Source organism: Podarcis tiliguerta (assembly GCF_965153285.1).
Source record: "Podarcis tiliguerta genome assembly, chromosome: 14".
NCBI classification, from domain to species: Eukaryota; Metazoa; Chordata; class Lepidosauria; order Squamata; family Lacertidae; genus Podarcis; species Podarcis tiliguerta.
In genome coordinates this window covers 5,828,888-5,842,110 of record NC_139547.1, presented here as the reverse complement: position 1 = coordinate 5,842,110, position 13,223 = coordinate 5,828,888, and the positions used below count along the sequence as shown (strand labels likewise).

At 44.0% G+C, this 13,223-nt stretch overlaps 1 protein-coding gene across 7 annotated transcripts in view; it reads right to left on the bottom strand.

Annotated features, from left to right (window-relative positions):
* ZNF280D (zinc finger protein 280D) overlaps window positions 1-10,936 on the bottom strand; it is a 32,584-nt gene extending 21,648 nt beyond the window's left edge. Inside the window, exons 1-7 of one of the 7 annotated variants that reach the window (XM_083412941.1) lie at window positions 10,533-10,867; window positions 9,474-9,557; window positions 5,278-5,426; window positions 4,525-4,590; window positions 4,129-4,427; window positions 2,658-2,751; window positions 1,820-1,843 (exon numbers count right to left, since the gene is read on the bottom strand). In XM_083412941.1, the coding sequence (XP_083269067.1) occupies window positions 1,820-1,843; window positions 2,658-2,751; window positions 4,129-4,427; window positions 4,525-4,590; window positions 5,278-5,422 (628 nt within the window). In that variant the 5' untranslated portion in view covers window positions 5,423-5,426; window positions 9,474-9,557; window positions 10,533-10,867. Of the gene's footprint in view, window positions 1-1,819; window positions 1,844-2,657; window positions 2,752-4,128; window positions 4,428-4,524; window positions 4,591-5,272; window positions 5,427-9,473; window positions 9,605-10,532 lie in introns of those variants that run through there. The other 6 variants (XM_083412942.1, XM_083412943.1, XM_083412940.1 and 3 more) reach the window with 6 other exon arrangements.
* Between the last annotated feature and the right edge of the window lie 2,287 nt (window positions 10,937-13,223).

The window sequence follows — 13,223 nt, the reverse complement described above, 5'->3', positions numbered from 1 at the left end:
CACCAGTAGGCCCATATCCAGTTCTCAGCCATGTCTAGAATTCAAAGCAATACCGAGGTTGCAGGAGCCTGCCTTACTGTTGTTGTCGTTGTTAAATTTATATACCACACTTTGTCTGAGTTTCACAGGGTTGTTTACAGTATAAAAATACAAAATACACAACATAATAACAAACTAAACAAAAAACCCTTCAGTTTAAAAGGCTGCAGACTGCTTAATTAGCCAACGGCCTGGGCGAAGAGGAATGTTTTTGCCTGGTGCCTAAAGATATGTAACGAAGGTGCCAGGTGAGCCTTCACAAACAGGGAGCTGCTTCAGAAAAAAATGTATTGTGTTGTTGCCCCCCGGACCTCCCATGGAGGAGGCACACAAAGAAGGGCCTCAGATGCCGTGTTAGAAACTCAGATATACAATCTAATTGCCAAATGGCACCTTAAACCCGTGCCAATGCAGAATGACCAGCAAGGGTATCCTTAAAAGATCTTAAAATATCAGCTGGGTCTGTACCGGGGCAGGAGAGGGGTTCTGCTAGATACAGTGATCCCAAGTTGTTTACAACTTTAAATGTTTGTAATAAAACCTTCAACTTGGCTTTGTAGCTAAAAGGTGCCCAGTTCAGATTTTTCACACTGGTGTAATATGCGTAAACCTGGAGGTCTCACTGAGCTGCTGCATTTTGCACTCGCTGTAGTTTCCAAGTCAGGCACAAAAGTAGCCCTCCATACAGTGCTTCTACAGTAGTCTAATTGTGATGTTACTAATGCATGGACCACTGCAGTAAAGCTATCACTATCTAGCAGAGACTAATTAGTTCACCTGGGCCTCTAGTGAAAGCAATGGATCCAGGAGCACTCCCAAAGGATGCACCTGCTCCTTCAGAGAGTGCAACTCCATCCAAAACAGGTATATAACTTAATGCCTGGACCCAGGAACCACCCTTCCATATGGTCTCCACCTTATTAGATCCAGCTGCAGCCTCTGGATGCAGCCCTCATCCAACCCATGCACAGCATCTCCTGATTCAGAAGTTCTAGAGAAATGGAGCTGACCATCATCAACATAATGGTGACATCTTCTCCCAAATGCTATAGCTATTAAATTGCCCTGTGGACAAAATTGTGCCCTGCAGCACCACACAACTCAACTGCCAAGGGGCCAGGACACAGTCACCCAATACTACTCTCTGGAACCAACCGTGTAGGAGTGAAACCACCACAACACATGGAGATAGTGCAGGGGGATGTCACTGTAAAGTCAAGGATCCCCAAAGCCACTCAGTGATGCAGAAGATTCCACAGGGTTGAACTCTCGCTATTCCTCTTCCAAAGAAAGTCATCCATCAAGACAGCCAAGGTTGATTCTGCCTCAAAACAATGCATGAACCCAGACTGGTGACCAGGAGGTAGTTAGAAGAAACCTCTGGGCCCAGGATGGTTTTTTTCCAGGACTGGATGCACCACCACCACCTTCAAGGTTTTTCCTCAGTAGTTTGTATTCAGAAGCATGCTGTCTCTAATTCTGAAGGTGAAATATAGCCATTATTACAAGGAGCTTACATGGCTGAATGCTCCTCCACAAATAAAATAAAAATAAATTATCACCATGTAGAAAACTGGCCACTTAGGAAGTCTGGTTCTAATCTGGCCTTCCTCAAAGTCCCCCCCCCCCCCCAATATGGAAGAGCCATCAGTTATGAGAAGTCTGCAGGTGGAGGTTTGCACGGTTTAGCATCTCAGTTGGAGCTAGGCAAGCAGCAGGCAAGTATAATAAACTTAGAATGACGTATCAGTAGCACGCTAGCAAAGAAATAAATACTCACATGTGACTGCATATATATATGGTGCTGGGAAATAAATAAATAAATAGAATCATACCGGGAAATGGCAGGAGAGTCCTTGTGGCTCATGAGGAAAGCCTCCCCGGAGCCAGAGGAGGACGTCAGTGAAGGCAGATGAAGCCCTCAAAAGACCTATGGTGCAGCGGGGCTTTGTTCAGGCTGCTCAGCCTCCCTGCCTAACAGCTGATGTTTGGCGAAGCGCAGCAGCTGCCACCCGCCACTTTCCCACGCGTCCTCTTACTGGCCCCAGAGCTTCAACTCTAATTGAAGAGAGAGTTGCATGGAAAAGGAGCTGTAGAGCAGGGGGAAATAGGCATTTCGAGGCTTTTTAGAGGGTGCTCCCCAATTTATGCCATTTCATTTATGTGTGTGGGCACCCGGAACATAACCTCTGTAAGGGGGGGGGGGCTGCAAAGCTGAGGAGGAAGTCTAAAATAAAGATGCCTTATGTTCAAAAACCTTGCAGACAATGCATATCAGAAGACCAGCAACTCCATCATCAAAACACCTCTTCAAGAATACAGTCAGGTGCCAGAATAAGCATTTCAATGTCTGTTTTTATATTAGTTATACTTACGGAGGCTCAAGCAATTCCTCTTTACTTTGAGGATCATTACAACTATGTCCAATAACCCTTAATTTGTCATTATGATCCTAGTGCACCAAATGTATGCACAATTTAAAAAGCGCCTCTCCTCTCCCCCCAAAAAACAGGAAAACACATTTTATTGGTTGTTTGGGCAATGCTTCTTTTTTCTTTTTGTTATAGATTTGCTTTTAATGATAGGAATAATAAACTTTGAAAATGTACTAGTCATACCTGTTGTAGTCACTGCAGATCCACTCTGGCACTGAGTTACTCCTGGATTTTGCCTTAAACCGAAAGCTACAGGCAAAGGATTATTTGGTATAACCTGCGAAGAATTTGTTAATTAGCTCAGCTGTAATATTCCAATTAGTAATCTCTTTTTGGGTTATCTTTTCAAAAACAACACTTAATGCTACCTTCATAAGCATAAATTCAGTAGGGTTTTAAAAATAATCCAAAGTAATTAGGAATGTTTGTGTTTGATAGGTAAATCAAGCAAATCCAAATCTAACTAAATATGTCACCCAATTTCTGCAAAGAAATATTTTCCTTTCTGTAGAAATCTGTACAAATCACAGCTTGTATTCTAAGATTCAGTCAGAAACTTGCCTTGTCCTTCATTATTATATCCTGATGCATTACTGCCCTGGATCTTTGTTCATTCATCGATAGTCCAATGGTCCCATATGCCAGATGGCATCCTTTTATACATAAAATACTTTACTGATAACCCTGAAGAATGGCAACTACCGAAATAATAGATTAGACAAACCTAACTAGATTGATCTGTCCTGGGAAGGGGGGGGGGGGGAAAGAGTTGGGATTTCATTCCCCCCCCTCTTTTTTGTAATGGGTTTGTGTGTGTGTGTGTGTGTGTGTGTATACTCCAATGGGACCTTTCTTACTTCCCTTCTTAGAACTCATTGCTTCCAAGAAGTCTTTGGCAAAACCTCTTAATTCTCATATCCAATGTAACTGAGTCTGCAAATTAAACCAAACATTTGCAACTGAAAGGACTGAAAATCTACCTATAAAATGCTGGGAGCACATCTTTGAAAGGAGTCAAACATTTAATCGGTCCTCACTAGCTCTGCAATTTAGGATCAGGGAGGAGTGAAGAATGTGCCATGGACTCTTGAAACTTTGGTTTCAGATGATGCATGCTCATGGCAGAGAAGATATCATATTATAGGACATCTCCCTCCTATGCAAAAGAAAAAGGGAGGGGGGGAATGCTATCTGCAATTTTTATGAGATCTTGTAATGATTTGTTTGCTTTTAAATTGGCAGTCTGAGCTCTTTAAGTCAATTAAATGTTTTAATTAATTAAACATTGCAACTCTAAAATCTATAAAAGTCAAAGAGAAGGAAACTACAGTCCTCCAGAAGACTCTAATTCCCATCAGCCTCAATCAGCATAACTAATTGTTAAGAGATGATAGGATACAGGCCATATGAATAGTCATGATCACTATTATAACAACATTAAAGAATTTTGTTTTAAAAGTCTTGAAGAGTTCAACTTTTGATCAGTTTGTTTTCCCAAATTACTCTTACTGAACATGCTAATTTTCAGGCAAAGCTATACTGTGTCAGCAAAACCAAATGACTTTCAGAGCCTTTAATGAGTACTGTTATGCCAGCACTGTTCAGTTAAACAATAAAAGAAAACCCCTCTTTGAATAAAAGGGTCAATTCTCACCCGATTTAATGATACCGGTTGTGCTGTTACTGTGGCCACTGGCCTGGATGGAGACTGAGCCATTACAGGTATGCCGAGGTTCCTTGCTAATGATTGAGTGGTGGCAGATCTATTGATAGGCTGAGATATTCCAGTGCTTGCCTTGGCTGCTTCCTGCAGTGATGAACACCCAGAGAGAGGTCTCTGCAAGACCTGAGAGGTTCCTGAAACGTTACTGACCCTTGGCTGAGGCTGAACAGCTAGAGTACTAGTTACGGGTCTTGTTGCAGAGGGAAACCCTGGAGAAACAGCCACAGCACCTGCCACAAAGAATTATGAAATATATTAAACTCCACCACATTCAGACTATAAGGAGTTCAGTTTTACAAAGTCACCAGATTGAGTACATCAGAATACCTCTTTTTGGTGCACCATTCTGCATTCCAATCCGTGGTGAACTGGGATTGACTCTGTTCAATATATCTGTTTAAAAGTGAGAGTTGTTTAAGTCCGTTAATTAGTTCAACTAGAAAGTAAGGAGATGTAAAATATACTTGTGTGAACATATGGAAGAGAATGCAAACAAATCAAGCTACTCCTCACCATGAGGTTACAGCAATTCTAAAATAAGTACCCAAATGTTTGGCAATCTTCACACAAGTAAAGCCACTTGCTAAATTCCTTTCAAATACCCCCTAAGAATGAAGCAGGACAATCATAGCCATGTCCTCTTCAGTAAGCCTGTCTAATTTAAGTATCTTTATCTTGCAGTTTTTACCACACACACATACAACTATGCAGTTGGGTTTCCCAAAACATCTCCAACACTTGCTAAAAAAATAAAACCTGTATGAGCAAGTCATTCATTAAAATGGGATCCCAGGAGCTTGGATTGTGCTAGTTGTGTAATCCTTTATCTCAACTGTCAAAATAAGGGTGGCAACTGCACACTTAATTAAAAGTAAATTATGTTCAAGTCAGAAATATGGACATGATCAGGTTCCAATCATCCACTGTGAGTTACAGAGAAAAGCAAAAACATTCTGGTAGTTGTTCAGAAATCACTTATTTTGGGGCACTCTTCATTTATAACGAGGTGCCAGAAAACCCTCAACTGGAACAATAAGACATATCACTAAGAGCAGTATTTTTCAAAAAATGTCACCTTACAGGTATTGGATGGTTTAGAGCTCAGGATCTCCCCGACAAATATGGGTTCGTCGTCATCATCATCATCCACAACAATTGGTTTCACTTTCTGTTGCCATGGCTCAAGCTCTTCCTCTTCGCATTCCATAAATAGCTCTGCCATCATGGAACTAGATAACAAATAATAGTTTTGTGTAAACCACTTAGAGGTTTTATGTAAACCACTTGGAGGTTCTAATGATTAAGAGGTATATAAACCATGTAAAATAAAACAAAACATATTAATAAACAAATACAAAAATAATTAAGAAGATTAATAACTACGAGATTAAGCGCATGCCTCTTGAGGGCAAGTGAAACTCCATCTAGAACAGACAATCTGCCCAAATCCCAGAACCAGGAACTAGCCACCCACAAGGCCTCTGTAATGTCAAAATTCCCCCCCCCCCCAGCTTACTGGTCCTCATCCAGCCAACCACTGAATCCAGGCACCAGTGCAGGGCTTGCATAGTCACACCCAGCTCAGATTTAGAAGAGAAATAGAGATGGGTCTATTGATGCAAATTGATGGCACCACACTCTCAATCTCCTAATGATGCTCCAAACACATTCATATAGATGTTGGAACAGCTCTGGGGTCAAAATGATACCCACAGAGCAACTGCCAAGGAGATGAAGTGCCGCAATCCAATGCCACCCATTGAAACTGTCCTATAGGTAGCAGTGGAACCAGTGTAACACCACCCCCAACCCAAAACCCAATCTAAGATACCGTAGTCAATGGTATCAAAAGCTACCACAAGATTTGAACAGAAGCAAGAGGACTGTACACTTCCCCCCAAAAGATTATTCATTAGGGCAACCAAGGCTAACACAGTCTTGAAACCAGTTTCCTGCACCTGCTCAAGTACCTTCCCAAGAAAGAGTGTATTTGTGACAGGGTTGTGGTGATCATAAACCTCTGCATCCAGGGTATTCTGTTTCTTTCCAGAAGCAGCCTTGCTATCTCCTCATTTCACAAATTATATATTGTCTCTGCCTCAGGTAAGTAAGAGCAGGTTTATCACAACAAATATTGGCCAGGTCTCTACTGTAGAGCTTAAGGCTATATGTTGGCAAGCCATACTTTGGAACATAGGAAGCTGCCTTATGCACAATCAGATCACTGGTCCGTCTAAATTCTGTATTGTCTACACCGAGTGGCAACAGCTTTCCAGGGATTCAGACCCAGGACTTCTCTAACTACTGATTCCAGGGACTGAAACAGCTGAACACAAACCTTACACACAACAAATGGTCCCTTGAAAAACACTCAGGTGGGCAGGGCAGTTTGCATGCAGCAAAGAGAAGGATAAACAGAAAGGTAGTGAAATCTCTTTGTAGCAGAGGACCAGCAAATCTAAACAAGGCAGTCAGCTGAATTAAATTCTTCAACAGAAGTAAAATCAGAACATATTTAATAATTATTGTTACAAAAGTTGAGTGCCTCCCCCCCTCTCTGCCGATCAGTGTCAAGAGCCCATGGGGTTCTAGGAACTCACCCAGGATCTGTGATCCTTTGGAGAATCGAGGCACAGCAGAGACTGTTGTAGCTTGAAGAAATATGGTTTATCCACCTATTTACACCTTCAGTCTGAATGGGGAAAGTCCAGATCTTACTGATCATTTCAAGTGGGGCTTGTCCACACAGCAGTGCAGCCCTGGAATCCAAGGAATCTCCCCCAGCCAGCCTGTAGCCAGCCTGCCCACAGGTGGATCCCAGTCTCTCTTCTTCCTCCTCCTCCTTCCCAGAACCTCTTGCTACCAGACTCCCTTTTCCTTTTCCTCAAATACAGAGTTACCATGGCAACCTTCCTTACCCCAGTCTCTGTTCACATCTCAGGGCAGGGGGGAAGGACAGTCATTTTGCATTGCCAATGACCCTCAATTGTTTCTTAATGGCCTTACCTTGGCCAGATTCCTCTGCAGTTTGTATTTCTCCCTTCACATCCCAAAAAATTAAAATCCTACCATTTATTAATATCTAGGTTTTAGGGGGTGGGGTCCCACTCCCAAATCTATAACATTATTTTAGTAGCACTCAAGGCAGCCAATGGCAGGAATGATTTTAAATTACAATAAAACAATTTTAAAGGAAGTAACGTTTTTATCGAAGTCAACAGTTACTTAATGAAAGCTTGAGATACATAAAGCTGAGAACATCTGAAAACATAACTACAGTCAGGAAAGAATATCCCTAAATGAAACTGAAAAATTTTGTGATTTTCTGTTAAATCCATTACTCCAGCAAGGTGGAAGCATCTTTTAAGGTAATAGCTGATGCGGTGGGATCAGTGCTCGGAAAACAAGTGTAATCTAAAAAAAGGAAACAGCCACCACCACCACAGCTGGCTCTGTTGGTCCACTTTAACAACATACCATCTTTGTTAGAACTCACAACGCAGTGTAAAAATCTAAGAGTTACAGAACTCTTCTGCCTAGATTTTTTTAAATGAAAAAAAAAATGTTTAGCTGAAATAACTGCACTAAGCTCCTCTCTACAACTTGCTAAAAATGGCAATGGAGGAATCCTTAACATTATGTTTAACATTGCGTGTAAGGTATTAGGATCTCAGGTTACGCAGGAACAAAGCAAAGGAGCTAAAAATATAAGAACCAATAGTTAGCTTTGTCTGTCCTTTTGCTATCACTGACTAGAGCGTACATAAGGCAAAGCAAAGTGCAACTGTTACATTACAAATGTTAACGTCCTTCTTAAACAATGCAATGTGGACTCCTTTGCTTTGGATCAAGTGTTCTGTGTGCATTTTTTTAAATATAGTTTTTTTCCATATAAGCAGCACAGTGCTGTATCTCCCTAACTGCTCTGTCTTACAAATGATGGGAGAGTTCCAGTTAGTGCTAGAAAGCTGCCTTCAATGAACTGACTATGGAAAGTCTGACAGGCTACACTATTATTACAAACTACCTTACTAACTGAGAGACTTTCTTTAAAAACACACATACACTTGTTCAATATTCAGTTACAGTTACACAATAAAAGTAACCTAAGGCTGCAGTCCTATTTACTAGGCCTCTCCAAATGCTTGTCTTTCAATGTTTTGGACTACATCTCCCATCAGTCCTTGCCAGTATGGCCAATGGTCAAGGATGATGGGAATTTTAGTCCAGCAGCATCTGGAAAGCCACATGTTTCTCTGTCCCAAATAAAACATTACTGACTGAAAACAGCAAAGTGTGTTTTCAGATAGTTATGCCTGAACTGGACCAATTTTAAATTAAACAGTTCTGTTTTAGCAATAAAACACTTCCAATCAGTAACTTGAATGTCTTAAGACTGTAAGGTGTTTTGTTTGTATGTATGTGCTCAGTTTAACTTCAATTCCTTAGTTCTTGTGAGGGTGCCATCAGCAGACTCAATGTTTTGTATGTATATCTTCAGATTTAAGATGAAAATGGATTTCATACAGCTGGTAGTGTATGAGAAGAAACAGACCTCCTGCATTTTTTTTTCACACAAGAGAAAGGTTATTCTAAGATGATTTCTATAATAATCTTATGTTAATACCTCAGGATTTTTAAATATTGCCTTTGAAATATTGAATTTCCTTTTGTATTTATAAATAGTGTTGGTCATTTGTTATGCAATTTTAAAGCTTTATTGTGCTTCAATGATTTTAATGTACACTGACTTGGTTGTTTTACGAGTTACTGGTTTATAAATATTCTTATAAATAAAACTAATTTTTAGAAGATATTTGATTAAGCAACAAACAGAAGGAAGGATATGGGCATAATGCTTGTTCCACGTTTAATAAAGTCTAGTGTACAGGCCAAGGCAAGTAACAGGACCACTCCATTTCCTCTTGTCACGCCCCACCTAGAGTAGTGTGTCCAGTTTTGGACATCACAATTAAAGGACACTGGCAAGTTAGAATGTGTGCAGAGGAGGGTGGCCAACAAGCTCAAGGGTATGGAAACCAAGCCTTATGAGGAATTGTTGAGGGACTTTCATATGTTTAGCCTAGAGAAGACTGAGAGGTGGTATGATCGCCATCTTCAAATATCTAGAAGACTGTCACATGAAAGATGAAGCAAGAATTGTTTTCAGTTGCTGCTGAGGGTAGAACACACACCAATGGATTCAAATTACAAGAGAGGAGATTCAAAATAAACATTAGGAACTGCCTGAGCTGTTTGACAGTGGAACAGACTACCTTGGAAGATGGTGGGCTCTCCTTCATGGGAGGTTCTTAAAACAGGTGGATGACCATCTGCCAGAGATTCTTCAGCTGCGATTCCTGTGTTGCAGGGAGTTGGACAAGATGACACTGTGGGTCTCCTCCAACTGTACAAATATATGATTCTATAAATCCTATTTATTGAACTGAGATGGCTACAAACTGTTGTCTATCCTGGGATCACCTTGAAGTAGTGTTGCAAGTGTAGCAGCCCTGCACAGATCATCGGGGGAGAGCTGAAAGCTTGTTCTTGGCCTTTATTTTTTCTCTCTTGTGAACTCACCACCACCACCACCCCTTTCCCAGTAAAGTCTGCTACGAAAAACAACAAACACGTGTAACTAACCCACTTCCAACAACACATTTTCCAACAAGAACAGACCTATCTTAACCCCTCACCCTTCTCCATCAAACTAAGGCTCCCTGCTGCTTTTGCTACAGCGGACTCTGCAAGCCTTTCTTCCTCCTGGGACAAGGTCTCCTGGAGCAGCCAGAACCGGTACATGGGCCGGGGGGGGGGGCTGGTCCTGATGAGAGAAAAGGCCCTGCGCGCAGAAAGCTAGCCGCTTAGCGCCCGCCGCTTCCTTCCAAGCACACCTGAATGCCCTTTGTGTGAAAGCGGTGCAGCCCCGACCTGCCTTGGGTCTGGGCCCGAGATGCTGCGCGGAGGGCCGCCGCCCCCCTTCCCCCGGGGCTCCAGCCATCTCCCCATCCCCAGAGAGGGAGCTTCCCGCCAAACCAGGCCCAGCCCTCGCCCGCCTCCCCTCGCCGGTCGCTGGGCCCCCTTCGCCAGGCGAAACCCAGGCCCGTTCAGGCCGCACTCTGCACAGCCACCCCGCAGGCAGGCCCGCCGAGGAGGAGGCGGCGGGGGCGAGCTGTCCTGCCTAAGCCACGGGGTCACCGCCAGGCCGGGCTTCCCTCCCAGCCAAGATGGCGGCGGCGGCGGTCTCGTAGGCAACAATCCCTCCTGAGGGACCACCGTGAGGGGGAGCAGGCCCGGGCCGGGCGGGCGGACGGGGGAGGGAAGGGGCTTACCGTGCTGCGCCTGAGGAAGGAGGCGGCGCGGGGCGGGCGGAAGGGAGGCGGCGCGCGGGCCGCCCGGGAGGGTGGAGGAAAGAGCGGGGCAGGCCGAGCCTGTGGAGGCGCCGCGGCAGCAGCGACGACGGCGGCAGCAGCAGCAGCGCCGCCTCCAACTCCTCCTCCTCCTCCTTCGCGGCCTCCTGGCGGCGGGCGGGCGCGCGGGAGGCGTGGCGTGAGGCCGCCGGGCCGCCCTCCGCTCCCCTCAGGGCGGCCGCAGTCCCTGGCGAGGGCGGAGGCAGCTCCGGGTACCAGCCGCTGGGAGAGGCGAGGAGGGCGGCCCTCTCTCCTTTCCCCCTCCGGAGGCCGAATAACGCGAGAGGAAGGCGCTGTCGACGCAGCGCGGAGGGTTTTAGGCTGCGGAACTGGCCGCCACAAGACGGGGTGGGGGGCGTCAAGCGGTGCCGGATTTACGTACTGTATAAGCTAAACAAGCTATAGCTTAGGGCCCCACTCTCTTAGGAGCCCCCCAAAAAATTAAAAGGGAAAACTGGATGTACATTTCCAAAATATAAGATAAAAAACAAATAAAACCTACATACAGCAACAGTGTTTGTGTTGTGTCGGCTCCTATGATGTAAGTCATGGGCCTCGCCTGCTAGCCTGCTGCCTAAAATATCATTGGTTTGCTCATTTCTATATACAGTATAGGGTGCCTACATTCTGCATGGACTGGTTGCATGGCAACATGTGCAAATGGCTTTAGATACCTATTAGGTCCATAAATTACCATATAGCATATATTCAACACAAAAAACAGCAACAATTTGTTGTTGACAAAGGACAGCCGGACATATAAAGGACGCCATTACCTTCAGTAGCTCAGGGCCTCATCAAACCTAAATCCGGCCCTGGGGGTGTGTGATGATGGCGGCTGAAATATGCTCGGAGTTGAGAATGGATTTCATGCTCTTTATTCCGCTCATAGTGGTGAGGAGGAATGGAAGTTCCCCCAGAATATATGCTTTATATATGTTATTTACACAATGGGCCCCATGTGATTGGCTAATTCTGGGATTCTCCTGTAGGCCAATCAGGTTGCGGATTCACTTCCACCTGGAGCTGGATTGGGTGGCTCCTGTGGATGAATCAGACTGCCGCATTCGGGATCCTATTGTTCTAGGACCAATCAGACTGCTGCCTTCTGGATCCTATTGTTCTAGGTCCAATCAGACTGCTGCATTCTGGACCCTATTCTAGGACCAATCAGACTGCTGCATTTTGGATCCTATTCAACTCAGTACATAACAGCGGCCAACTTGGAGGGCTTTATAAAGGGGTGAGGCAAATGTCATGAGGGACAAAGGCTATCGGGGATAAGTAACTCGAACACACGACTGCTTTTGAGGGTGTCTCTCACTCGTGGGCTTCCCATAATGGGCACCTGGTTGGTCCCTGTGGATGCTGGACTGAATGGCCCCTTTGGCCTAATCTGGCAGCCATGCACTTCTCAGAGGCTGAACCTGTTGAATTGCCTGCCAGGCAACTGTCCAAAGCATAGGAGCCCTGCTGCCAGGAATGCCACATTCACTTGGGACTCTTCCTTTCATGGCTGCTATCTTGTCCTACCCACCCATCCAGGACACAACACTCCCTTCTGGCTTGGGGAAAGTGAAGAGAAAACAGATGAAGAGAAACCTCAATCCCCCCCCGCCCCCCATCCCTTGTATAAAGCGTCCCAAATGGCTGAATGGCTGCCTTTTTTGCCCTTAAACCTCTTGGGCTCACATTTGCAGCCTGATTCAGCTACAGGCCTCCGCTCAGATCAACTCTCCTCTTAAAATCTGTATTATTTTAATTAAATAAACCAGCTAGTTGATGGAATTTACTCCGTTTTCTTCCCTTGCAACCTTTATTTTTGTGCAAAGGATTTTTCAGCACTGCCTTAGGAAGCTGGTTCTGGACATTTGGGCAGATGGAGTGGAGATGTCAAACTTCTGCAACACATAGATACTTATCCAAGTTTGACAATGCTTTAAAATGTCATATTTATTCATATTTTTCGTGTGAAAGCTATTCGTATACTTTACTCGAATCCAGGATTACCCACCAGATCTGCCAATCCCCAAAATTAGTTTTTTCAGAAGACCATGTTCAAGTCGGTGGAAAAGAGCTCATCACTTTGACAATTGAAGACAGGCTAATATTTTATTTTTCAGACAGCTGATAAGGCTAGAGAAATGGCAGGAATGGGTGGCAGCATTATTTTTTCTGAGGCTGCTTTCCATTCAGAATTGTTACATCAGGGAACAACTGTAACTTATACTTTCAACAAGTCACATATTTTCTGGGACAAGGAGTGTCTGAATGGGAGAAAAAGAAAAAGCAGCACAGATTTTTCTGACATCAATTCTGTTTGTTAAGGCATTCCACTCTAAAGCTTTATAACTCTTCATTTGCTCTTTATTTCAAATGGGACTATTTCACAAGCTGCTATGGTTTTCTGTAACATGCCCCTCCTGGAAACTACAGCATATAAAAGGTTAGGGTGTCAATTGAGAGATAGCCCTTTCCCCTTTTATTTATTTTTAGCTTGCTAGCTTTGTAATGGGCAATGATGCTTAGCTGATGAGTTTAGCTGAAGATCGTTGCTTAATGGCTTCTGATCACTTGCTGTTTGTCAATGAATGCCAGTGACTGGTGACTGCT